Source organism: Hippopotamus amphibius, chromosome 12, assembly GCF_030028045.1.
Source record: "Hippopotamus amphibius kiboko isolate mHipAmp2 chromosome 12, mHipAmp2.hap2, whole genome shotgun sequence".
In the NCBI taxonomy this organism is placed as follows: domain Eukaryota; kingdom Metazoa; phylum Chordata; class Mammalia; order Artiodactyla; family Hippopotamidae; genus Hippopotamus; species Hippopotamus amphibius.
The window spans coordinates 74,673,420-74,701,160 of record NC_080197.1 but is presented as its reverse complement, the minus strand read 5'-3'; the positions used below and the strand labels follow the sequence as shown (position 1 = coordinate 74,701,160).

The 27,741-nt window shown below is 39.8% G+C and overlaps 1 protein-coding gene across 1 annotated transcript in view; it reads left to right on the top strand.

The window, feature by feature from the left end:
- Positions 1-27,741, top strand: part of LOC130834045 (uncharacterized) — a 491,328-nt gene that overhangs the window by 229,375 nt on the left and 234,212 nt on the right. Inside the window, 2 exon segments of the mRNA XM_057704144.1 lie at positions 16,374-16,682; positions 16,776-17,093. Coding sequence (XP_057560127.1) covers positions 16,374-16,682; positions 16,776-17,093 — 627 coding nt within the window.

The following is a 27,741-nucleotide window of genomic DNA, read 5'->3' as shown; positions in this document are numbered from 1 at the left end:
AGATGAATGCCCGCTAGAAATGTTTGCACTGGATTTTAGTTCCACAAATGTTGTCTGAGGACGTTCGTTTCCACATAGCCTCACCAGCTTTGTCGTATGAAGTTTTAAAATCTTACCCAGTTTTGTAGGCAAGAACGGGTGTATAATAGCTGATGTAATCCTTCATTTGTGAATTACTTGCTCGTGACATTTGCCCGTTTTAACTTGTGATGTTTGTCATGATTTATATTGAAGCGCTTTATACTATACTACTACTAGTACTACTACTACTGCTACTACTACTGCTACTACTGCTGTTACTGCTGCTACTGCTGCTACTACTACTGCTACTATTGCTACTACTGCTACTACTGCTACTACTGCTGCTGCTACTGCTGCTACTGCTGCTACTGCTGCTACTACTACTACTGCTGCTGCTACTGCTGCTGCTACTGCTGCTACTACTGCTACTACTGCTACTACTACTACTACTGCTACGACTGCTACTACTGCTGTTACTGCTGCTACTGCTGCTGCTACTGCTGCTACTACTACTGCTACTACTGCTGCTACTGCTGCTGCTACTACTACTGCTACTACTGCTGCTGCTACTGCTACTACTGCTGCTACTGCTGCTACTGCTGCTACTACTGGGGTAGGAGGTAGATGGGCCCCTGGGCTGGACAGCTGGTGTTTGTCAAGCGGAGTAAAACTGAAGCTTTGTTCTCACCCGGGCACTCCAAGGAGAAAGCTCGTGGCAGAAGCTGAGCTCTGCTGAAGTAAAGAGATAAGGTGCCTACTGTTGAGGTCAAGGAAAACTTCCCTGTCTGCACATGTGTAGGAAGGCTCCTTGGGGGTCAAAAAGGGAGGGGCACCACGCCCTAATAAGTGTGGACATGCGCCCGTAGGCCACAGCAGTGGGATCCATCTTAGCAAAAAATTGCACATGCATCTTGGGGAGGGTCCTGGGACCAGTCAGGTGTGAAAACAGAAACAAGAGAACTGCCCAGAGGTAAACAAAGGGCCGGAAGGACTGTCCTATGGAAGTGATTTAAATCACCTCCTCACTGTGCTCCCTGTTCAGGACGCCCACACTCCTCTCCGGGCCTGTACCTCAGCCTAGTTTCTGACTTACTGCACTCCTCCTCATCAGGAAGGACGTCTACACCCTTTCTCTCTGGCAGTGTATATCTGCCTTGTTTCTGTCTTAAATAAATGAACTGTTTCTCTGTGTGCTCTCCCATATATTGTGCTGTGTCTCTACTAATCAACTTTATAGCTGTTTTTACAGTTTTTGCCTCCTTGAAACATTCTTGCTTTCAAACAGGGGAAAGAGCCAGGGCCACAGCCCTTGGTGGATTAGTGGTTAGGATTCCTGGTTTTCATCCAGGCTATCCAGGTTCGATTCCTGAGCAGGGAACTAAGATCTCCCTTCAGGACCGCTCACTGCCGTCTCTCCGAGATCACTCCTACTACTGTTATCTTCTGCACCAACACCATCAGACAGCTATACTGCAGTCACTTATATGATCTCATTGAGTGCACAACAATCCTATAAGGCAGAATATATTTTTTATCCCCTAAAACGGATCACTGAGGCAAAGTTAAGTCACTTGCCCAAGGTGAGACAAGTGTAAGAAGTAGAGGCAAGACTCGAACCCAAGGAGTTTGGGTGCAAGTCCTTGTCCTTATTGAATGTTTCCATTTATAGGCTAAAATTATTTCCTTCAGTTTACACTTTGAATTTTATCTTTGTTTTTAGTTTCATGGAAGTTTCTAATAATATTAATCATCTATTAAAATTTCCCTTGTTTTGTTTCTGCTCGCAGAACCTTGTTATGAATGTTCTTCTTCACTTCAAGTTTAAATAAATTATTTTATCTTTAATAATATTATGAATATATTTAAATATATGTCAATACTAAATAACTGTGTAAGTTGTTTTATATATGATGTGAAGTTCTATCTAATTTTCTTTTATTTTCTTCAAAGTCATTCCTGATTTATGTCTTTTTCTTTTCTCACTGATTTGAACGCCACATAAAAACATGCTAAATTACATCATTTCCATACCTTCTTTTTGGACGTTCTTTAGACTTTCATTCCACAAATATTTACTGAGTTAAAAGATGGGCTTGTGGGGTGTTAAATCCATACCCTTTGCAGTTCATGAGATGCTGAGGTCCTAGGGGCAGTGAATGAAGTTCCTTGGCTCATAAAGCGTATAGTCTAGTGAAGTTGGGCACCGAAACAAGAATTCACAATAAACTCTGATAAGGGCCACCAGTCGGGACACTAGCAGGATTACTTAATCTAGCTTGGAGAAGCAGAAGAGGTGTCCCTAAAGAAGTAAAATTTCAGCTGAGGCCATGCATTCTAGAAATGAAGTTATTTATTGTTTAATTTACAGTATTGACAGTAAAGCCTAATATATAAACACTTGTACGCATACATGTTTAGTATGTCACTTTTATTTAAAATAATTTAAGTTGTTTATTTCAAGTATTAAAGGCTGAGAAATACATTCCAAGCTCCCATTACTATTACTCCTCTGTCAATTTTTCCTTGCCTTTGCAAAAGTTTTAGTCTCTTGCTCTATGTATATAATATTTTTCTATTTTTTCCTCAGGTTTATTGGGATATGGTTGCCATATAATATGGTATAAATGTAAGCTGTACAAGGTGATGATTTGAAATACATTTATATAAGTACATACAGGTGACCAAAAAGCACATGAAAAGATCTAATCATCAGAGAAATGCAAATCAAAACTGCAATGAGGTATCACCTCACAGAGTCAGAATGGCTATCATCAAAAAGTGTACAAACAATAAATGCTGAAGAGGGTGTGGAGAAAAAGGAACCCTCCTACACTGTAGGTGGGACTGTAAATTGGTATAACCACTATGGAGAGCAGTATGAAGGTTCCTTTAAAAACTAGAACTAGAACTACCAAATGATCCAGCAACCCCACTCCTGAGCATATATCCAGAGAGCATAATCTGAAAGGAGACGTGCACCCCAGTGTTCATTGCAGCTCCATTTACAATAGCCAAGACCTGAAAGCAACCTTAATGTCCACTGACAGAGGAATGGATAAAGAAGATGTGGTACATATATACAATGGAATTAGCCATAAAAAAGAATAAAATAATACCATTTGCAGCAACATGGATGGGCCTAGAGATGAACATACTAAGTGAAGTGAATCAGACAGAGAAAGACAAATATCATGTGATATCATTCATATGTGGAATCTAACTTTAAAAAAAGATAGAAATGAACTTCTTTGCAAAACAGAAACAGACAGCTATCAAAAACAAACTTATGGTTACCAAAGGGGAAATGTCAAGATGGGGGAAGGATAAATCAGGCACTTGGGATGAACACACACTGCTATATACAACATAGATAACCGATACGGGCCTACTGTATAGCACAGGCAACTCTACTCAATATTCTGTGATAACCTCTACGGAAAAGAATCTAAAAAGGAATGAGTATATACAAATGTATAACTGAATCACTTTGCTGTACACCTGAAACTAACACAGCATTGTAAATCAACTATACTCCAATAAAATTAAAATATTAAAAAATATATATTATTAAATGATTACCATAATTAAGTGAGTTAATACATCTGTCACTGTTTTGAGAAATTTTTTTTTTTTGGCTGTGTTGGGTCTTGGTTGTTGTGTGTGGGCTTTCTTTAGTTGCGGTGTGTAGGGCCTACTGTACATTGCAGTCTGTGGGCTTTACAGTGCTGTGGCTTCTCTTGTTTTGGAGCACAGGTTCCAGGGTCTCGGGCTTCTGTAATTGTGGCATGCAGGCTCTGTAGTTGTGACTCACGGGCTTAGTTGCTCCGTGGCAGGTGGGATCTTCCTGGACACGGGATTGAACCCAATCCTGTGCATTGGCAGACGGATTCTTAACCACTGCACCACGAGGGAAGTCCCTGAAGCTCTGCATTGAATTTTTCAGTTCACTCCTACTATTCAGCTCCAAAATTTCTGGTTAGTTCTTTTTTAAAAAATATTTCCTATATCTTTATTGTTCTCATTTTATTTGTATTGTTTCTGGATACCATTAAAGATTTATATGTGTTCCCTTGTAGCTCTCTGAGCATCTTTGGAAGAATTTGTTTGAATTCTTTGTCAGGCAATCCCTGGATCTTCATTTCTTTGGGGCCAGTTATAGGAGGTTTACTGTATTCCTTTGCTGGAAATTTATTTCCCTGATTCCTCTTCTTTTTTTAAAAATAAATTTATCAAAAAAAACAAATTTATTTATCTATTATCTATCTATCATCTATCTATCTATCTATCTATCTATCTATCTATCTATCATCTATCTATTTATTGGCTGTGTTGGTTCTTTGTTGCTGCACGCATGGGCTTTCTCTGGTTGCGGGGAGCAGGGGCTACTCTTCCTTGTGGTGCGTGGGCTTCTCTTGTTTCAAAGCATGGGCTTTAGGTGCACGGGCTTCAGTATTTGTGGCACATGAGCTCAACAGTTGTGGCTCTCGGGCTCTAGAGCGCAGGCTCAGTAGTTGTGACGCATGCACTTAGGTGCTCCGCAGCATGTGGGATCTTCCCGGATCAGGGCTCAAACCTGTGTGCCCTGCATTGGCAGGTGGATTCTTAACCACTGTGTAACCAGGGAAGCCCCTCCCTGATTCCTCTTGATATCTTCTTCTCTTGCAGATGTCTGCACATTTAAAGGAGCCGTCACCTCTTCCAGACTCTATGTACTGATTTCAGTAGGGAAAGCCTTTCACCTCTGGGTAGGGGCACACTGGATTGTACTGAGGGGTGCCTAGTGCGGAGGCATGTGGTGGCACCAGGTATGGGAGGGCATGAGGGCTGTTTGGCTCAGGCTGCTGACGTCCACAGCATTGACACTTGGATGTCAGCAGCCTGACGTCCTGCGTGGTTTTTGGCAAGCATTGCAGGTTCTGCAGTCAGTGGAATGGCAGTTGGTGTCCTCAGCAGGGCCTCTAGTGCCAGTGGCTAGGGACCATCCTGGCAGTGGTGGTGGCCAGAGCTGCTGGTGCACACTCTTAGCTTTGGGGGCCTGCTGCAGATGCCTATGTAGGGGAGATGCTGGTTGCTGACACTCACGTAATGAGAAGTCCTAGGAAGGCAGCAAGGACCTGGGCCAACGAGGGCTCATTGGCACCTGCAGCGACCCTAGCTCTTAATGTGCTCTTTCACGGCTGCACACTCTTCCCCTGGCCATGCACACTGTCGTGGAAGCTGATGGTGGGCGTCAGGCTGGTGGCATTCAAGTGCACAGTTGGAGGGCCTATTCCCTGAGCATGTGTGTGTGGTTGGGCACTCACCCTGTGGGTTTAGGCTAGCATCTTGCACTCACGGAGCCACAGAGGTCTGAGCTGCATGAGGTGCTGTTACTGGGCTCTGGAGGAAGTGGAAGAGGAAGGAACAGAGAAGGACTCAGGTGGCTGGTGTGAATGAGCGGGTATACACTGGGGCTAAAGCTGGTGATAACCGCTGCTGCCTGCATCATCTGTGCTGGCTCTTAGTTTCTTCAGGGGTACACTCTGCTGCATCTGTCTGCAGAGCAGGTCACTGTGAACTGTGATTGCTCCTGCTATGTGGCTGCTATTGGTCCTTTGCTTTTTTTGCCTTATTGCTAGTCATCTCTATAAGGCTGGCTCAGGTCTGGGTGAGGCGAAGCAGGACTTTCATGTGGTGCCCCCAAAGGCTAGGGACACTGATTATTCAGCCTGCTCTTACTTTCCTGATGAGATGAGCTCTCTTGGCACCCCTGGCATTGAGTAATGCCAGCTTGGAGGATGGAATAATGCCACAGTGTCCTAGTGTGGTCAGACTTCTTAGAGAACTCCAGCTCTTTCCAAAGCTGGTTTTGTTCCTGAGAGCTGCCTAATTTTTGGTCCTTGTTAGGGGGATGGAGGCTGCTGTCTCCTACGTGAGCATTTTGGTGATGTCACGCTTGAGGACTTTATTCTTTGAGAGAATGATTTTGAGTGTCGAATTTTAGGTTGGCAAATATTTTTTTCTTTTGATACATCTAAGGCTTCAGTCTACTCTATACGGGCATCTCTTTTTGTTCTTGGGGACTTAGATGTTAGTATAAATGTTTCTCAATTTTATATACCTAGTCTCTGTCTTAATATTTTTCTTTCTGTCAATTTTCTGCTGTTTCTTCCCATTTCGGGAAGAAAATCTAGGTTATGTTGTAGTAACAAATAATCAAAATTTATTTTTATATGACGTGTTCTATTCACTTTGGTGGGATTTCTGCTATCATGATTATTCAACTAATCAGGTTGTTGAAAGTCCCACCATCTTATTATGCTACCACTTCAACACAAGGCTGCAGGATTTGCCGTGGTAGAAAAATACATTGGCTCTCACATGTTTCTCTGTGGAAGTGACATCATTTGTTCTCATACTACGTTGGATGAGCCAGATCACAAAGTTAAGCTTAACTTCAAATAGGCAGAGAAGTATTAATACTTCCATGTGCTCAGAAAAAGAGAATTTTAAATGTCACTGAACACTAGTAATGTTACCATCTGTGATGTTTCTACACACGGATTCCTTTTTATATGGCCTGCCTGAGTTTTGCTGGGCTTATTCCCTCAAAGGATTGGTGTCTTTCATCAATTCTGGAAAATTCTCACTCAATATTTTTCAGATATTGCCTCTGCTCAATTCTCTCTCTTTCTGTATCTCTTTGTGTCTGTCTCTCTTCCTTCCCTTGTTTCATTTTCACTTATTTGAAACCTCAGGGTTCCATTTTCTGCCTTTGATTTTCTCTTCTGTAATTTTCATCCTTCTGTTTCTATGAGCAGTATTCCAGATAATTTATCCTAACTATTATTCACCTCACTAATTCTCTCTTTACCTAAGTTCAATGTTATGTAAAAGTTTTAATTTCAATAAATATATGTTTCATTCATAGAAGTTAACTTTAGGTTTTAAAATTTTTTCTATGCATTTAAAAAATTCCTTGAAGTTTCTTTAAGAGTTTATTTTTATTTCTTCAGATATGGTAGATGTGGTACTGGTATATCTAATATGAGAATTCTCTGTGTCTGCTTCAGTAGTTTCTCTTGGTTCTTGTTAACGGAACTTTGTTTCTTTGTGTGCTTCCTTTTCTTTTTTTTTTTTTTTTTGAAAATATACTGGTCACCTATATTTATAAAAATTATTTTAGAGGTAATTTGAAGCAAAGTAATTTGAACAAGATTATTTACTCTAGAAAGAGTTTATTTTTAATTTTTCATGATTTCATGGTATTATCAGTAGTGGGCCACCTTAATACAAGTGCAAAAACTGATATTATCTGGACAGTCCGTACATTTAAACTCTGACTCTAATTTTGTGCAAGAGCATGTCTATTTCAACTGGTGTCCAGCCTATTGTGCAGAATGTCTTCTCTCCAGTGTCTCCTCTGGGCGTTGGTTTGGGATTTGATTTATGCCTCTTCACCATCAAAGGCCATAACCCATCCCCCCCCCCCGCCCCCGCCTTGGGCTAATGCCCTCAGGGCCAAAGCACAGTCCATGCTCCTGTATCTCAGTGAGTTTCCATTTTCCCTTCAGATTTGGCCTTTTTATTGTTCCTATCTTATCAGGTCTTTAATGCTTTTAAGATAATTTTTAGTACATTTACTCCACTTTGCTTATTTTCAGCAGATGAGATAGCTTCAATAACTAAGCCTACCATTACTGAGATAGTCTCCTGGAACTTTTCATAGTAATGAAATCATCTACTTGTTTGTTTGTGTCATCAACTAGGTAAAAGCTACGTGAAGGCAAGAACATTGTCCTATTGTTTTCTGCATTTATAGCACTGAGAATAGGGTAATTTTAGTGTTAGTGAAAATAGCTTCCTGTGTGCTTTTAGGATCCCATTTCAATCCTAAAACCTCGATGTCAGACTTCTAAGGAAAACCCTGAATAAGCTTCACAGGATGTCTCCCTTCCTCTGCTACCTCCTTTACCTCCTTCCCATTTATCTTTATTTCCTTCCTAGAATGAACCCAGGTCTATGGACTGAACTGTGAATATCCACAATTCATATATTAAAGCCCTAGCCCCCAGTGTGACTGCAGTTGGAGGTAGGGACTTCAGGGGATAATTAAGGTTAAATAAGGTCACAGGTGTGGGGCCCTAATCCAGGAGGTGGCATTGTAAGAAAAGGAGGAGAGGGCGATTTTCTCTTTCTCTCCCTGTGCACATGCACTAAGGAAAGGCCATGTGAACACCAGTGAGAGAGCAGTGCCCTGCAAGCCATGAGAAGAGGTCTCAGAATGAGATCTGCCCTGCCAGCACTTGGATCACCCTGATGTTTTCTGACCCTGGAGGGAAGCCCTACATTAGTTTTATGTTTCTGTGCTACAAATTACTGCCAAACATGGCAGCTTAAAGCAACAAACACCTAGCATCTCATACTTTCTGTGGGCCAGGAATCAGCATGGCTCATCCGGGTCCTTGGAATCGTTATGTCTCCCAGGGTGCAATCATGTGAAGGTTCAAGAACCCAAACCTACTCACCTGGCTGTTGGCAGCATTCAGGCCTTGGTGGACTGTTTAACTGAGGGCCTCAGTCCCTAGCTGGCTGTTGGCTAGAGGCCTCCCTTGGTTCCTTGTCATGAGCATCTCTCCATATACAGCTCCAACCTGGCAGCTGGCTTCCTAAGAGCAAGACAGAGAGCAAGTAGGGGGAAATCAGAGTCATCTTGAAATCTAATCTCTTAAGTGAGATCTCATCACTTTTGCTAAATTCATTTGTTAGATGCAAGTTACTGGATACATTTGACTGTGGGGATTACACAAGGATGTGAACACCAGGTAGCAGGATAATTGGGACACCTTAGTGTCTGCTTACCATAGTCCTTTGTTCCTAAGCTAGATGAGAGTGGTCCCTGTGGGACAGAGAAGGAGAGGGAGGATTCCTCCCTGCATCATGGGCCATGAGCTGCAACTGAGATGGGGAAGCTGGGCCCCTAGTAGCCGTGGGCACATCGACAGGGAAGGCAGCATCCAGAGTCCTCTGAAGGCCTGTCCTGGTATCCCTGGAGGTGGGTTCTACAGGCTTGTGGGAAGTACCTGGGGGCCTCCCTTACCTTTACCACGTTCAGTGATGCCACGCTGATAGCTTAGAGTTGGTCCTGGTGGGAATACTTGCATCACAGAAAACAACAAATACTCTACACCAGTGATTTTTTTCCCCTCAGGGAGCTTATTTTTTAATACTTACGCCACTGCAAGGTCTCCTAAAATGTCTCTTGTGTCCTCCTTTCTCTGGCTGTGTCTGTGTCTCTCTTGCAGCTCTGGAGCTGAGGCTGAAGGATGGAGGCCACCGCTGTGAGGGGAGAGTGGAAGTGAAGCATCAAGAAGAATGGGGCACAGTGTTTGACTTCAACTGGATCTTGGAGGATGTAGCTGTGGTGTGCAGACAGCTGCAGTGTGGAGCTGCCGTTGATGCTCCCCGAAGGGCTTATTTTGGACCAGGGGTTGGCCCCATTTGGCTTTGGTATGCTTTATGTGAAGGGACAGAGTCAGCTGTTAGTGACTGTAGGCATTCTGCTATTACAGACTATCGTGATTATAGTCTTTCCCACGACTGGGATGCTGGAGCGGTCTGCTCAGGTAAGTTCTCCATGGTCTGGGCGGGGGAAGGGATCCCCAGCAGTAAAAGCCTCAGTCTCATTCCCAGAATATATGAGAATCCGATCATAGCTTTTAGAGCATATTTGTGAGAAGTCTCTACTCACACAGTGATGCCTAGAGTACTAGGTGCTCAAGAAAGCAGAAGGGCTTGCTTGGCCGTGGACAGTAGGGGCTCCAGACTTATTGGTCACTGGGCTCTTCAGGTCTCTGCGGTAGGTGTCATAAAAGTCAGGGAGGTGGGGTCAAATGTTTCAGGTAGGTGAGGTACAGCTGCTGGGTTGGACCTCTGTGACTTAGTTTCATTACTGTAGCTGTTTTGTGTTCTTTTATGAAATGGTCAGTTAGGTGTGGCTACAAAAGGGGTCATAGGAGAGTGCAGGCAACAAGGATTATTATACTCACAGGTCCTAGGAAGACAGAGTCACCACACACCATCAGGTGGGTACATGGGGGAGGTGCCAATAGAACAGGCTCAACCAAGCAGTGGGACCCAAAGAGGGAGTGAAGACCTATGAACAAGTGACAATCCTGGGGGTCAGGGTGGAGTTGCACAAGGAAAAGGCGAGAGGGGATTTCCCTGGCGCATTTGGATGTCACTAGGTCACGGCCAGGGGAGGACAAGAAGGGGGATTTGTGGCCGGGGCTAGTCTCATCACACTGGTGCACCCGGTCACCTGGGTGGGGTGCTCACATCCCACCTGTGGGGATATTGAGGCAGCAGGAGAATGTGAAGTTTTGAAATTTACAACAAAGTCGCTGGACAAAGCAAGTACAAAGGGCAGTGAGGCTAAGAGAACCTGAAGTGACTCATAAGAAATGCTCAGTGCTGTCTAAGTGTATTTGACCTGTGCCAAGGTGGATGCAGTAAAGGCTGCACTGAAACTAGGGTGTGAGTGAGTGGTCACAGTATCTGCCAGAGATGTTTCCAGTTGTTATCACAATGGTGGATGAGATGCCCAGGAATTTAATCCCATCAGAACATCTGGACTGGAGGAAGTTATTTTCAGATATCACACTGAATTCCCAAATGTAGGTTGTTGGATCTTAGGAAAGGGCCATCCCATCTGCTGGGATAGTGGGATGGGAGAGCCCTGAGAACACTTGCAGGAGGTCCCTAGCAGCCATAGCCAATCAGCACTTTGGTGTTATGCTGGGGAAGATCATTAGAAAAGTGATCTTTCCCAATTTCACCTTCAGCAGATTTTTAATGATTCTAGTTGAGGCCCTTAAGAGAATAGTTCTTTTCCTTTTTAAAAACTACTTTATTGAGGTAAGACTGACATACAAAAACTGTGCATATTTAATGCATACAACTTGGTAAGTATACATTTGTGAAACCATTACAGTACTTATGCCATGAATGTATTCATCTCCTCAAAAGTTTTCTTCCATCTTCTTTGTTATTAGTAAAATACTTATTTTCAAGGGGCATTTGAATTTTAGTTAGAAATTTTTGTTCTGAGAAAACCTGTTTTCTAGTGTTTCAAGGAATATCCCTTGTCGTCACTATGTCCTAATCATGGTTTCAATGGCAGATAAGCTTGTGGGAACACTACAGGAGGCCCTGCCCCTATTTTGATAAAAATGGAGTGTGTGATGGTAGAACTTTGTGTGATATTGGAGCTTCTAAAGTTATCATGTTAAGAAAATTGATGTCTCAATATTAATTCCAGTTAAGATACACTTAAAAATAAAAAGAGTTTGAGAGTGCTCTGGCATTTCAACATTCATTGTGGTTTTACTCTCCGACTATCATTGCTCTAACTTAGGTTCTCAGCTTTTTATGAGTGATTCCAGTTTTCTTCTACTAATTTCTTTGTCACTAGTTTCCTCCCACTGGTCTGTCCTTTCTATATTTTTAGAACATGTTTTAGTGATGTGAGGGTAAGTCAAAGCTGTGGTGATATAGCAGAGATGAGAATAGAAAGCATGTCTTTTCATTATTTTGATTGATATTTAACTGTTGGGGTTTCTTCCTGTCAATTTTCAGAGTGGGGTTTGGAAGAGAAACTTCAGCCTCTGTAGTGGCTTGTTGCAAGTGAAGTACTGTGTTTAGGAGAAATCCAGATGTGAAAACAGTGACCTGAGAAGAATGTAGAGGAGCTTGTACGAAATAAGAGAGAGGACTTCAGGGGGTTCAGGACAAAGATTTGGGAGGAGCTTCACAAGCTGAGAAGGACTGTGGTACTGAAGTGCACAATGGTGAGAGGATGAGGATGCAAGGACTGCAGGAGGGGAGGCTGGGATCAAGATGCACGTCACCTGGTACATTCACCACAGCTTCTGTGTTACACTTCCTTCCTGCTCAATCCTTCTGGCCCTCTCTTCCTTTATCATGATGTGGGAGTCATTTCTGAGCTCTGTTGGAAGAGCTGGCATTTGAAGTTTGCAGTATTCTTAGTGGGAAATTTTTATAATACAGATTCTGTTTATTTAATGAATATAGGACTACTTATATTTTCCTTTTATTTTTTGTATCAGGTTTTCGTGAGCTGTGTTTCTCAAGCAATTCATTTTTAAGGACTCAGCCCACTTTACAGAAATTTTTCAAATTAGAATATCATTTATTCATATGTCATATCTTTAAGGACTACTAATATTTTCCTTTTATTTTTTGTATCAGGTTTTGGTGAGCTGTGTTTCTCAAGTAATTCCTTTTTAAGGACTCAGCCCTGGGGCTTCCTAGGTGGTGCAGTGGTTAAGAATCCGCCTGCCAATGCAGAGGTCACGGGTTTGATCCCAGCTCCAGGAAGATCCCACATGCCACGGAGCAACTAAGCCCGTGTGCCAAAAAAAAAAAAAAAAAAAGGACTCAGCCCATTTTACAAAATTTTTCAAATTAGAATATCATTTGTTCATATGTCATATCTTTAAATGTTGGTAAGATCTATAATGATATTCCTGCTTTCATTCCTAGTGTTGCTAATTTGTGTGTTTGCCTATTTTTTTTCCAATTAGTTTTCCTAGAAGATTATCATTTTTAATATTTTAAGGGAATCACCAATTGACTGTTGATTTTCTTCACTGTATATTTGCTTTCTGTTTAATTGCATTGTGTACTCAGTTTTCACTCTTCTTTTTCCATTATGATTGTTATTTTTGCAGATTCTTGAGATGAAGTCTTAGATCATTTCATTCACTTTGTATTTTTTATTCTTTAATGTAGGCATCAAGGAAGCATCAAGGTTCTAAATTTTCTTCTAAACACTTTAGATTTAACCCACTAATTTTGATACTACATAGTTTCTTGTGTATTTTACTATCATAAAATGTTTTTTTAATAAATTTATGTATTTATTGGCTGTGTTAGGTCTTCGTTGCTGCATGTGGGCTTCCTCTAGTTGCAGCGAGTGGAGGCTACTCCTTGCTGTGACATGCAGACCTCTCATTGCCGTGGCTTTACTTGCTGAGGAGCACAGACTTCAGGCACGTGGGCTTCAGTAGTTGTGGCATGTGGGCTCTGTAGTTGTGACTTGCAGGCTCTAGAGCCCAGGCTCGGTAGTTGTGGCACACAGGCTTAACTGCTCCGTGGCACGTTGGATAATCCTGGACCATGGACTGAACCTGTCTCCCCTGCATTGGCAAGCGGACTCTTAACCATTGCGCGACCAGGGAAGTCCCAAAATGTTTCTTTTTCTTTGAATGTATTCTTTGTCCAATAGTATTACGTTGTATGATATTAATATAGATAGCTTTCTCTAATTAGTGTTTGCACAGTTTATAAGTTTTTAGCTCTTTAACATGTTTCTGTGTTTATATTTAAACACATGTATGTTTGGTAGACAGCATATGGTTTTGTCTTAATTTTAACTGGTCTGATCATCTTGCTTTTATTTGGAATATTTAAATTATTTAAATTTAATATAATTATTGATATAATTGGGTTTAAGTCTGCTGAACTGCCGTCTGTTCTTTGTTTTCTTTTTTCCTGCTTTAATCTTTGAGTATTTTTTAGTATTTTATTTAAATACTCTATTGGTTTATTAGCCATATCACCTTTTTAGGAGTTTACATAATGTTGAATTATTACTCTTTAATCCTATTTTACCTTGAAATGATATTATGTCACTACATACAATGTCAGACCTTACTGTATAGTATACTTCATGTCTCTGTTCCCATCATTTGTGCTATTGTCATACATTCTACTTATAAATTTGTTATGAATCTTATAGTATGTTGCTATCATTTTGCCTTAAAAATACTATTATTTTAAAAATGATAAGTTTTTTTTTTAAGTTTATTTATTTATTTATTTATTGGCCACATTGAGTCTTCATTGCTGCACACGGGCTTCCTCTAGTTGCTAAGAGCTGGGGCTACTCTTCCTTGTGGCACATGGGCTTAGTTGCTCCGAGGCATGTGGGATCTTTCTGGACCAGGGATCAAGCACGTGGCCCTTGCATTGTCAGGTGGGTTCTTAACCACTGCACCACCAAGGATGTTCTGACAATAAGTTTCAAAAAACCATTTTCCCACAGAATTATTATTTAGTGCAGTCTTTATAGTTCTGGGTAGATCCAAATTTTCATCTGTTGTCATTTCCCTTTAGTTTGAAGACCTTTCTGTAGCAGTTTTTTGAAACTAAAAATCAGCAATGATAAGGAAACAGGAAAATTCATAAATATATAAAAATTAACACTCATATTTTAAGATTGTTTTTTCTATTTCTATAAAGAAAGCCATTGGGTTTTTGATAGGGATTGCATCAAATCTGTAGATCAGTTTGGGTAGAGAAGACATTTTAGTAATATTAATTCTTCCAGTCCAGAAAGACAAGATGACTTTCATTTCTCAGTCTTTAATTTCTTTCATGACTGTTTTATAATTTTAAAAGAAGATGACAAGCTGCCAAAGAAAAGGAAGAAGGAGAAGGAGGAGGAGGAGGAGAAGAAGGAGAAGGAGAAGGAGAAGAAGAAAGAAGGAGAAGGAGAAGGAGAAGGAGAAGGAGAGGAAGGAGGAGAAGGAGAAGGAGAAGGAGAAGGAGAAGGAGAAGGAGAAGGAGAAGGAGAAGGAGAAGGAGAAGGAGAAGGAGAAGGAGAAGGAGAAGGAGAAGGAGAAGGAGAAGGAGAAGGAGAAGGAGAAGAAGAAGAAGAAGAAGAAGAAGAAGAAGAAGAAGAAGAAGAAGAAGAAGAAGAAGAATGAGGGGAGGAGGAGGAGGAGGAGAAGAAAAGAAGAAGAAGAAGAGGCAGGGGAAGGGAGGGAGGAGGAGGAAGATAGTGAGAGGAAGGAAGTAGTCAGCAAACAAGCCATGTTTTGGAGAGTTCCAAATTGCAAAAGCCTCAATATGGATAAAATATATAAATATTTGGGGAAAACACTTGTTGAATAGGTTTTTAGCATATTACATTACCCTCTGCTCCTCTCATCTACCACCTAACCCTGCCACCCTTTCTCATTTCTTCCACTTCAGACAAGCAAACACCAACCTTTCATTATGGCACGTGGGCTCTTTGTTATGGCAGCAGGCTTCTCTCTAGCTGGCATGCAGGCTCCAGAGCCTGTGGGCTTAGTTGCTCCGCAGCATGTGGGGTTTTAGTTCCCCGACCAGGGATCGATCTCACATACCCTACATTGGAAGGCGGATTTTTAACCACTGGACCGGCAGGGAAGTTCCTGGAATTATTTTAATCTTTTTGAATTTGTTAAGACTTGCTTATATCTTAGCATGTCATTTTTCCTGGAGAAAATTCCATGTGTGCTTGAGAAGAATGCATGTTTTTCTGTAGTAGGAATAGCTGTATTTGTACAATGATCGTATTAAATCAATTGTTATCAGCCCTTAGCATTTTCTGCGACTCCTGTTTCAGAAGAAAAACCTCTAATAGGAACTGATCTGCAAACTCAGCTGTCTAGTAAACTCCCACTAAATTTGAACTCTCTCCCAGGTTATTGACAGATCCTGGGGGTTCAAGAGACATGGCTAGGGCTCGCTCTCTCAATGACTGATGAGCTTTCTTAACTCATATTCTTTCACACTGAGGTCACCCAAGAAATTCATGGAATTTTTTGCCATGAAAAATTATCAGAAAAACAAAATGTGATGACATGAAATGAATGGTTTATAATGTCTGTATTTCTTCTCTTGAGCCGTCATCCGTCTGCAGGTTGGCATGCACTCACGGATCCAGCCTTCATGATTTCCCCTAACCTAAGTCACTAGAGGATTAGCTCCTGGGAGAGAAAACTGATCAGAATATTAGCCCCACAAGTCTCAGGAAAGCTTTCTAACTTTGTTTGGATGATAGGTCTCTAAATCATAGCCTATGCGCCTTGGGGTTTGTTCTATTCTTATCTCTGCACTCAGGTTTGAGTGTCCACATATTATGCAGTTTTGTTGGGTTCTGTAGTTCTCAGGCTTTTAAATGAGAAATCCACGTCTCCAACCAATGCTAAAATGTATGTTCCTGGTATTCAGCTATTGCAGGGGTTTGTCTTGGGCCCTGTAGTTTCCAGGCCTTTAGAAAAGGATTTCACATTTCTAACCAACCTCAAAGTATATCTGCTTGGGATTCAGCCATTCCAAACTGTCCCAGGATATCCTTCTGGGTTTTTCTTCAGAAATCTGCTCATGAAAATGCAATTATGACACTGTCAAACTCTCTCTTTATGCTCCACTCCTGGAATACAAAAGCTTTCACACCATTGCCTGTGACGTGTTGTTTCCATTTGCTTAGTGAGGATCCTGAACACTCACTGGTTTTGCTGCTGTTGTTTTTCTCTTAGGGTTTGTGCGTCTAGCTGAGGGGGATGGACCCTGTTCTGGGCGAGTAGAAGTGCATTCTGGAGAAGCCTGGACCCCAGTGTCTGATGGGAACTTTACACTCTTCACTGCCCAGGTCATCTGTGCAGAGCTGGGATGCGGCAAGGCAGTGTCTGTCCTGGGACACATGCCTTTCAGAGCAGCAGAGGGCCGGGTCTGGGCTGAAGAGTTCAGGTGTGAAGGGGAGGAGCCTGAGCTCTGGTCCTGCCCGAGAGTGCCCTGTCCAGGGGGCACTTGTCATCACAGTGGAGCTGTTCACCTTGTCTGTTCAGGTGAGATGCAGGTCAGGTTTATAACCTCTCTGCTTTCCCTGTTCAGGTGGGAAAATCATGAGATTTTGCTAAAATCCTGTCTTCTTCTACCAGTGTATGCAGATGTCCGGCTCATGAGAAATGGCACCTCTCAGTGTGAGGGGCAAGTGGAGGTGAATATTTCTGGACGATGGAGAGCGCTCTGTGCCTCCCACTGGAGTCTGGCCAATGCCAATGTTGTCTGTCGTCAGCTCGGCTGTGGAGTTGCCATCTCTACTCCTAGAGGACCACACTTTGTGGAAGGAAGTGATCAGATCTCAACAGCCCGATTTCACTGCTCAGGGGCTGAGTCCTTCCTGTGGAGTTGCCCTGTGACTGCCCTGGGTGGTCCTGACTGTACCCATGGAAACACAGCCTCTGTGATCTGCTCAGGTAAGAGCGAGGGAAGGGCTGCTAGTACCCCGGATGCTCCTGGAGTGAACTGTCCCCAAGAACAGAGAGTGTAGAAAACTGGCTTCATAAGCAAGATAGTTCATGGTGAAACATGGTTCTTCTCATTGTTCATTCATTTTTCAGGTCAGGGCAGGAAGTGTTAAGGGGAATAATATATTTTTAAGCAACATTATTATTTACATTAATCATAGGAAAAAATGTATAAGCAATAGGTGTATACATTAGTCATGTACCCCAACCCAGATCAACAAAGAGAACATTAACAGCACCAACAGCAGTCACTGCTGCCTCCCCATAACTTTGCCCTCCCTTCTCTCCAGGGAAATCTGCTACCTAACTTCTATGACCATAGGATATTTTGTTGATTTTTGAACTTTGTATAAAATCATGCAGTATGTCTTCTTTTGTGTCTAACTTCTTCCATTCAACATTATGTTTGGGATTCTCTCATGGTGTTGTTTATAGCAGTGCTCCAGTCATTTTTATTACTGTAGAGCATTCCTTTGAATAATCACATGACCATGTATGGATACATTCAACAGATGGTAGAGATTTGAGTTGTTTACAGTTCTTGTCTATTACAAATATGATGCTACAAATTACTGTGACAATGAATTTGGGTGCATATATATGTTATTTGTTTTGTGTGTTTAACTCATGGTCTCTTATTTTCATGTTCTTAATGGTCTTTTATTTCCATGTTCTTAATGGTCTTTTGATGAATCAAGTTCTTAATTTTTTTAAAGCTTTGTTTTATATTTATTTTTCAGTTAGTTTTTTAAAATTGTAACATATCTTTATTTAAAACAATATTTATTGGAGTATAGTTGTTTTACAATACTGTGTTAGTTTATACTGTACAACAAAGTGAATCAGCGATACGTATACACATCTCCCCTCTTTTTCAGTTTTCCTTCTCATTTATGTCACCACAGGGCATTGTTCCCTGTGTTATACAGCAGGTTCTCATTAGTTATCTCTTTATACATAGTATCAGTTATGTATATATGTCAATCCCAATCTCCCAATTCATCCCACCCGCTCCCTGTCCCCCCTTGGTATCCATATATTTGTTCTCTACATCTATGTCTCTATTTCTGCTTTGTAAATAATATCGTCTATACCAAATTTTTCAGATTCCACATAGATGCCTTAATATATGATATTTGTTTTTCTCTTTCTGACTTACTTCGCTCTGTATGACAGTCTCTAGGTCTATCCACCTCATTACATATAGTTCAATTTCATTCCTTTTTATGGCTGAGTAATACTCTATTGTATATATGTGCCACATCTTCTTTACCCATTCTTCAGTTAATGGACTTTTAGGTTGCATCCACGTCCTGGCCATTGTAAATAGTGCTGCAATGAACATTGTGGTCCATGTATATTTTTGAATTATGGTTTTCTTTGGGTATTTGCCCAGGAGTGGGATTGCTGGATCATATGTTTGTTCTTTTTTTAGTTTTTTAAGGAATCTCCATATTGTTCTCCATTGTGGCTGTATCAATTTACATTCCCACCAACAATGCCTGAGGGTTCCCTTTTACCCACACCCTCTCCAGTGTTTTTTGTTTTTTGTTTTTTTTTGATGTTGGCCTTTCTAACCAGTGTGAGGTGATACTTCATTGTAGTTTTGATTTGCGTTTCTCTGGTAATTAGTGATGTTGAGCATGTTTTCATGTGTTTGTTGGTCACCTGTATGTCTTCTTTGGAGAAATGTCTATTTAGGTCTTCTGCCCATTTTTTGATTGGGTCTTTTTTTTTTTTTAATATTGAGCTGCATGAGCTGTTTGTATACTTTGGAGATTAATTCTTTGTTAGTTGCTTTGTTTGCACATAGTTTCTCCCATTCTGAAGGTTGTCTTTTCATCTTGTTTATGGCTTCCTTTGCTGTGCAAAAGCATTTAAGTTTAATTAGGTCCCATTCATTTATTTATTTTTTTAAGAACTTTTATTGAGATACAGTTAACAGATAATAAACTGCATATATTTAGAGTGTACAATTTGATTTTTTTTTCTTACTAGTAATGTATATATGGCAATCCCAATCTCCCAATTCATTTGCCCCCAACCTTCCGTGCTTTCCCCACTTGGTGTCCATATGTTTCTTCTCTACATCTGTATCTCTATTTCTGCCTTGAAAACCGGTTGATTTGCACCATTTTTCTAGATTCTGCATATGTGTTAATACATGATATTTGTTTTTCTCTTTCTGACTCACTTCACTCTGTATGACAGTCTCTAGGTCCATCCATGTCTCTACAAATGTCCCAGTTTCATTGCTTTTTACAGCTGAGTAATATTCCATTGTATGTATGTACCACATCTTTTTATCCATTCATCTGTTGATGGACATTTAGGTTGCTTCCATGTCCTGGCTATTGTAAAGAGTGCTGCAATGAACACTGGAGTGCATGTGTCTTTTTGCATTATGGTGTTATCTGGGTATATGCCCAGGAGTGGGATTGCTAGGTCATATGGTAACTCTATTTTTAGTTTTGCAAGAAACCTCCATACTGTTCTACATAGTGGCTGTATCAATTTACATTCCCACCAACAGTGCAAGAGCATTCTGTTTTGTCCACACTCTCTCCAGCATATAGTGTTTGTAGATTTCTGATGATGTCCATTCTAACCGGTGTGAGGAGATACCTCATTGTAGTTTTGATTTGCATTTCTCTAATAATTAGTGATGTTGTGCAGCTTTTCATGTGCCTCTTGGCCATCCGTATGTCTTCTTTGGAGGAATGCCTATTTAGGTCTTCTGCCCAATTTTTGATTGGGTTGTTTGGTTTTTTTTTGATATTGAGCTGCGTGAACTGTTTATATATTTTGGTGATTAATCCTTTGTTGATTCATTTGAAAATATATTCTCCCATTCTGAGAGTTGTCCTTTGTCTTGCCTATAGTTTCCTTTGCTGTGCAGAATCTTTTAAGTTTTATTAGGCCCCAATTATTTAGTTTTGTTTTTCTTTCCATTGCTCTACAGGGTGGATCAAAAAAGATCTTGCTGTGATTTATGTCAAAGAGTGTTCTTCCTATGTTTTCCTCTAGGAGTTTTATAGTGTCTGGCCTTACATTTAGGTCTTTAATCCATTTTGAGTTTATTTTTGTGTATGGTGTTAAGGAGTGTTCTAATTTCATTCTTTTCCATGTAGCTATCCAGTGTTCCCAGCACCACTTATTGACGAGGCTGGCTTTTCTCCATCGTATATCCTTACCCATTCATTTATTTTTGTTTTTATCCTCATTTCTCTAGGAGGTGGGTTAAAAACCATCTTGCTATGACATGTCAAAGAGTGTTCTGCCTATGTTTTCCTGTAAGAATTTTATAGGGCCTGGCCTTGCATTTAGGTCTTTAATCCATTTTGAGTTTATTTTTGTGTATCGTGTTAGAGAGTGTTCTAATTTCATGTTTTTACATGTAGTTATATAGTTTTGTCAGCACCACTTATTGAAGAGGTTATCTTTGCTCCATTGTATATTCTGGCATCCTATGTCATAAATTAGGTGACCATAGGAGCGTGGGTTTATCTCTGGGCTTTCTATCTTGTTCCATTGATTTATATTTCTGTTTTTGTGCCAGTATCATACTGTCTTGATTACTGTAGCTTTTAGTATAGTCTGAAGTCAGGGAGCCTGATTCCTCCAGCTCCATTGTTGTTTCTCAAGATTGTTTTTTCTATTCAAAATCTTTTCTGTTTCCATACAAATCATAATTTTTTTTCTATTTCTGTGAAACATGCCATCAGTAACTTGGTAGGGATTGAATCTGTAGATGCTTTAGGTAGGATAGTCATTTTCACAATACTGATTCTTCCAATCCATGAACATGGTATATCTCTCCCTCTGTTTGTATCGTCTTTGATTTCTTTCATCAGTATCTTATAGTTTTCTGCATACTTAGGTAGCTTTATTTGCCTCCTTAGGTAGATTTATTCCTAGGTATTTTATTCTTTTTGTCAAGTTCTTAATTTTAAGGAAATATAACTTAGCAACGGTTTCTATACATTTAGTGCTTCTTTTAAGCTCTTTATTGAAATATAATTGCTTTACACTCTTGTACCAGCTTTTGAGGTACACCAAAGTGAATCAGCTGTATTTATACATATATCCCCATATCCCCTCCCTCCCAGGACTCCCTCCCATCCTCCCTGTCCTGGCCCTCTAAGGCATCACCCATCATCAAGTTGATCTCCCTTTGTTATACAGCAACTTCCTGCTAGCTAGGAGGAAGTGAGAGAGTTGCATAGACATATATACACTACCATTTAGTGCTTCTTACATCCTTTTAAAAAGAGCTTTGCCTACTCCAAGATCATAATAATAGTCTCCAATATTATATTATAGAAGTTTATTTTTCTCTTGCATATAATTGTACATTCCTTCTGGGATTGATACCTGTGGAAGATAAGGGTGAAGTTTTACATGGATATCTAATTGAGTCAGAATCTTTTTCTAAAAAGACTCTTTTCCCCATTGCAGTGCCACCTTTGTCATAAGCAGAAAGGCATGTATGTCTGAATCTTTTTAAAGACTCTCTATTCTATTCCATTGTATCATTTGTTTATCCTCCCACCAATACCACATTTTATTAATTATTGTAACTGTAGAATAAGTCTGGATAATTTCAATTTACAGGAGTTACTTTCTATTAACTTCTCTAACTGTATTGCCTGTCTTGCCAACTGTATTGATCATTCTTGGTCTTTTGTATTTTGTTTACATTTTGGAATCAGCTTGTGTTTTTCACCAAAAAATAAAGCATAAGGGTATTTTGATTGAGACGATTTAACCTACACCGAAATTTGAGGATGATTGAGTTTGACAGTTTTGAGACTCCCAATTCATTGACACCATACATCCTTCCATTCGGTTAGGTCTCGAATTTCTCTCAGAGGTTCTGCCAATCTTTGAGTAGGTTTTCTCCTAGGCACTTTATATTTTTGATGTTAGTAGTATTTTTTTTTTCAGTGAAGGTGTTCTCGGAATGAATTCTTTCTGACTTGTTTTCACCTTTTAATTTTTTTTATTTTGATGTAATTTGAGACTTACAGAAAAGTTGCAAGAACAATATAAAAATTCCCAGATAATCTTTAACTGGATTCCCCCAATGCTAGTTTTAGATTTAATCAATCTCTGTCTATCTCTCTGTCTCTTTGTCTCTCTCTACCTCTCTCTCCCCCTCCTGCCCCATTTCTCCCTGAATATATACAGTCTTTCTGAATTAGGTTGCAGACATGATGTCCCTTTACCTCTAAAGTACTTCAAGGAATTTTCTTACATAACCACAGTTCAGTCAAACCTTCAGATGACCTCAGCCCCAGATGACATCTAAGTGCAACCACGTGAAAGACACCAAAATAGAACTCCCGAGTAGTCTTTCCCAAGTTACTATACTTTCCTATGTATATATGCAAATATGTATACATATAGATAGATAGATATATAGATATTTATATATTTCAGCTGCTAAGCTTTTTGGGAAAATTTGTTATGTAGCAATATAACCAGGACACTTACCACTTACCTGCAGTTCTAAACAGAAGAATGTTTGTCCTCTGATCTTCCATGCTACTATTTCTACCTTATGCTGAGCTAATGTGCTGATACACTCATTCTTTAGTTCTTTACTTCAGCTATTCAGTTTTTCAGATCTGGAATTTTTGTTTTTTGTTATCATTTCTCTGCCAAGATACACATTTTGTCAGTTAATTCTATGAGCACTGTAAGCATGGCTATTTAAATTCTCTGTTAGGTAACTCTAGCAGCTGAATAACCTGGAAAATTGTTTCTAATGTCTCCTTTTTCTTCTTGGTTTTCTATGAGATGTCTTTTATATAAGTATTTTCTTATCTTTTCTTTTTTCTTTTTGGTTGTGTTAAGAATGCTTTTTATTTTTTTTTTATTTTCTTTATTTTTTTGGGGGGTACACCAAGTTCAATCATCTGTTTTTATACACATATCCCCGTATTCCCTCCCTTCCTTGACTCCCCCCACCTCGAGTCCCCACAACCTTCCCCGCCTCAGTCCTGTAAGGCATCATCCATCCTCGAGTTGGACTCCCTTTGTTATACAGCAACTTCCCACTGTCTATCTATTTTACAGTTGGTAGTATATATATGTCTGTGCTACTCTCTCGCTTCGTCTCAGCTTCCCCTTCACCCCCCGCCCCCCTCCCATACCTCGAGTTCTCCAGTCCAATTCTCTGTATCTGCGTCCTTGTTCTTGTCACTGAGTCCAACAGTACCATTTTTAGATTCTGTATATGTGAGTTAGCATACAATATTTGTCCTTCTCTTTCTGACTTACTTCACTCTGTATGACAGATTGTAGTTCTATCCACCTCATTACATAGAGCTCCATCTCATCCCTTTCTATCGCTGAGTAATATTCCATTGTATATATATGCCACATCTTCTGTATCCATTCATTTGTTGATGGGCATTTCGGTTGCTTCCATGTCCTGGCTATTGTAAATAGTGCTGCAATAAACATTATGGTACAAGTTTCTTTTGGGATTATGGTTTTCTTTGGGTATATGCCCAGTAGTGGGATTACTGGATCATATGGTAGTTCTATGTGTAGTTTTTTAAGGAACCTCCAAATTGTTTTCCATAGTGGCTGTACCAACTTACATTCCCACCAACAGTGCAGGAGAGTTTCCTTTTCTCCACACCCTCTCCAACATTTGTGGTTTCCAGATTTTGTGATGATGGCCATTCTGATTGGTGTGAGGTGATACCTCATTGTGGCTTTGACTTGCATTTCTCTGATGATGAGTGATGTTGAGCATCTTTTCATGTGTTTGTTGGCCATCTGTATGTCTTCTTTGGAGAAATGTCTATTTAGGTCTTCTGCCCATTTGTGGATTGGGTTATTTGCTTTTTTGGTATGAAGCTGCATGAGCTGCTTGTATATTTTGGAGGTTAATCTTTTGTCCGTTGTTTCATAGGCAATTATTTTTTCCCATTCTGAGGGTTGCCTTTTAGTCTTGTTTATGGTTTCTTTCGCTGTAGAAAAGCTTTTAAGTTTCATGAGGTCCCATTTGTTTATTCTTGATTTTACTTCCATGATTCTGGGAGATGGGTCAAAAAGGATGTTGCTTTCATGTATGTCATAGAGTGTTTTGCCTATATTTTCCTCTAGGAGTTTTATAGTGTCTGGCCTTACATGTAGGTCTTTAATCCATTTGGAGTTTATTTTTGTGTATGGTGTTAGGAAGTGTTCTAATTTCATTCTTTTACATGTTGCTGTCCAATTTTCCCAGCACCACTTATTGAAGAGGCTGTCTTTTTTCCATTGTATACTCGTGCCTCCTTTGTCAAAGATAAGGTGCCCATATGTGTTTGGGCTTACTTCTGAGTTCTCTATTCTACTCCATTGATCTTCCTTTCTATTTTTGTGCCAGTACCATACTGTCTTGATCACTATGGCCTTGTAGTATCGTTTGAAGTCAGGAAGCCTGATTCCACCAACTCCATTTTTCCTTCTCAGGATTGCTTTGGCTATTCGGGGTCTTTTGCGTTTCCATACAAATCGTAAGATTTCTTGCTCTAGTTCTGTGAAAAATGCCATTGGTCATTTGATTGGGATTGCATTGAATCTGTAAATTGCTTTGGGTAGTGCAGACATTTTCACTATGTTGATTCTTCCAATCCAGGAACATGGTATGTCCCTCCATCTGTTTGTGTCGTCTTTGATTTCTTTCATCAATGTCTTAAAGTTTTCTGCATACAGATCTTTTGGCTCCTTAGGCAGGTTTATTCCTAGGTATTTTATTCTTTTTGTTGCAATGGTGAATGGGAGAGTTTCCTTAATTTCTGTTTCTGCTCTTCCATTCTTAGTGTATAGGAATGCAAGAGATTTCTTTGCATTAATTTTGTGTCCTGCTACTTTACTAAACTCATCAATTAGTCCTAGCAGTTTTCTGGTAGAATCTTTAGGGTTTTCGATATATAATATCATGTCATCTGCAAAGAGTGACCATTTTACTTCTTCTTTTCCAATTTGGATTCCTTTGATTTCTTTTTCTTCTCTGATTGTTGTGGCTAAAACTTCCAAAACTGTGTTGAATAATAGTGGTGAGAGTGGACACCCTTGTCTTGTTCCTGTTCTTAGAGGGAATTCTTCCAGTTTTTCCCCATTGAGAACAATGTTGGCTTTTGGTTTGTCATATATGGCTTTTATTATGTTGAGGTAATTTCCTTCTATGCCCATTTTCTGGAGAGCTTTTATCATAAATGGATGTTGAACTTTGTCAAAAGCTTTTTCTGCATCTATTGAAATGATCATATGGTTTTTATCCTTCAATTTGTTGATATGATGTATCACGTTGATTGATTTGCGTATATTGAAGAATCCTTGCATCCCAGGGATAAACCCCACTTGATCATGGTGTATGTTTTTTTAATATGCTGTTGGAGTCTGTTAGCAAGTATTTTGTTGAGGATTTTTGCATCTATATTTATCAGTGATATTGGTCTGTAGTTTTCTTTTTTTGTGACATCTTTGCCTGGTTTTGGTATCAGGGTGATGGTAGCCTTGTAGAATGAGTTTGGGAGTGTTCCGCCTTCTGCAATATTTTGGAAGAGTTTGAGAAGGATAGGTGTTAGCTCTTCTCGAAATGTTTGATAGAATTCGCCCGTGAACCCATCTGGTCCTGGGCTTTTGTGTGTTGGGAGATTTTTAATCACTGCCTCAATTTCCGTACTTGTGATTGGTCTGTTCATGGTTTCTCTTTCTTCCTGGTTCAGCCTTGGAAGATTGTATTTTTCTAAGAATGTATCCATTTCTTCCAGGTTATCCAATTTATTGGCATAGAGTTGCTTGTAGTAGTCTCTCATGATGTTTTGTATGTCTGAGGTGTCCGTTGTTACTTCTCCTTTTTCATTTCTAATTCTGTTGATTTGCATCTTCTCCCTTTTTTTCTTGATGAGTCTGGCTAATGGTTTATCAATTTTGTTAATCTTCTCAAAGAACCAGCTTTTAGTTTTATTTATTTTTGCTATGGTTTCCTTCCTTTCTTTTTCATTTATTTCTGCTCTGATCTTTATGATTTCTTTCCTTCTGCTCCCTTTGGGGTTTCTTTGTTCTTCTTTCTCTAGTTGTTTTAGGTGTAAGGTTAGGTTGCTTATTCGATTATTTTCTTGTTTCTTAAGGTAGGACTGTATTGCTATAAACTTCCCTCTTAGAACTGCTTTTGCTGCATCCCATAGGTTTTGGTTTGTTGTGTTCTCATTGTCATTTGTTTCTAGATATTTTTTGATTTCTTCTTTGATTTCTGTAGTGATTCCTTGGTTGTTTAAGAGTGAATTGTTTAGCCTCCATGTGTTTGTATTTTTTGCAGTTTTTTTCCTGTAATTGATATCTAGTCTCATGGCGTTGTGGTCTGAGAAGATGCTTGATATGATTTCAATTTTCTTGAATTTGCTGAGGTTTGATTTGTGATCCAAGATGTGATCTATCCTGGAAAATGTTCCGTGTGCACTTGAGAAGAAAATGTAGTCTGTAGGTTTTGGATGGAATGTCCTATAAATATCAATGAAGTCAAGATGGTCTAATGTGTCATTTAAAGCTTGTGTGTCTTTATTTGTTTTCTGTTTGGATGATCTGTCCATTGATGTAAGTGGGGTGTTCAAGTCTCCCACTAATATTGTGTTCCTGTCGATGTCCCCTTTTATAGCTGTTAGCATTTGCCTTATGTATTGAGGTGCTCCTATATTGGGGGCATAGATATTTACCATTGTGATATGTTCTTCTTGAATGGATCCCTTGATCATTATGTAGTGTCCTTCCTTGTCTCTTTTAATAGTCTTTACTTTCAAGTTTAATTTGTCTGAGATGAGTATTGCTACTCCAGCTTTCTTTTGACTTCCATTTGCATGGAATATCTTTTTCCATCCCTTTACTTTCAGTCTATATGTATCCCTTGGTCTGAAGTGGGTTTCTTGTAGGCAGCATATAGAAGGGTCTTGTTTTTGTATCGATTCAACAAGTCTGTGTCTTTTGGTTGGAGCATTTAATCCATTTACATTTAAGGTGATTATTGACATGTGTGTTCCCATTATCATTTTCTTAATTGTTTTGGGTTTGTATTTGTAGGTGTTTTCCTTTTCTTGTGTTTCCTACTTAGAGAAGTTCCTTTAGCACTTGTTGAAAGGCTGGTTTGCTGGTGCTGAATTCTCTTAACTTTTGCTTGTCTGGAAAGCTTTTGATTTCTCCCTCAAATCTGAATGAGATTCTTGCTGGGTAGAGTATTCTTGGCTGTAGGTTTCTCTCTTTCAGGACTTTCAGTATATCCTGCCATTCCCTTCTGGCCTGCAGAGTTTCTGCAGAAAGGTCAGCTGTTATCCTGTTGGGTTTTCCCTTGTATGTTGTTTGTTGCTTTTCTCTTGCTGCTTTTAATATTTTTTCTTTGTGTTTAATTGTCATTAGTTTGATTAATATGTGTCTTGGTGTATTTCCCCTTGGGTTTATTCTGTATGGGACTCTCTGTGCTTCTTGGACTTGGTTAATTATTTCCTTTCCTATGTTGGGGAAGTTTTCCACTATAACTTCTTCAAATATTTTCTCAGACCCTTTCTTGTTTTCTTCTTCTTCTGGGATGCCTATAATTCTAATG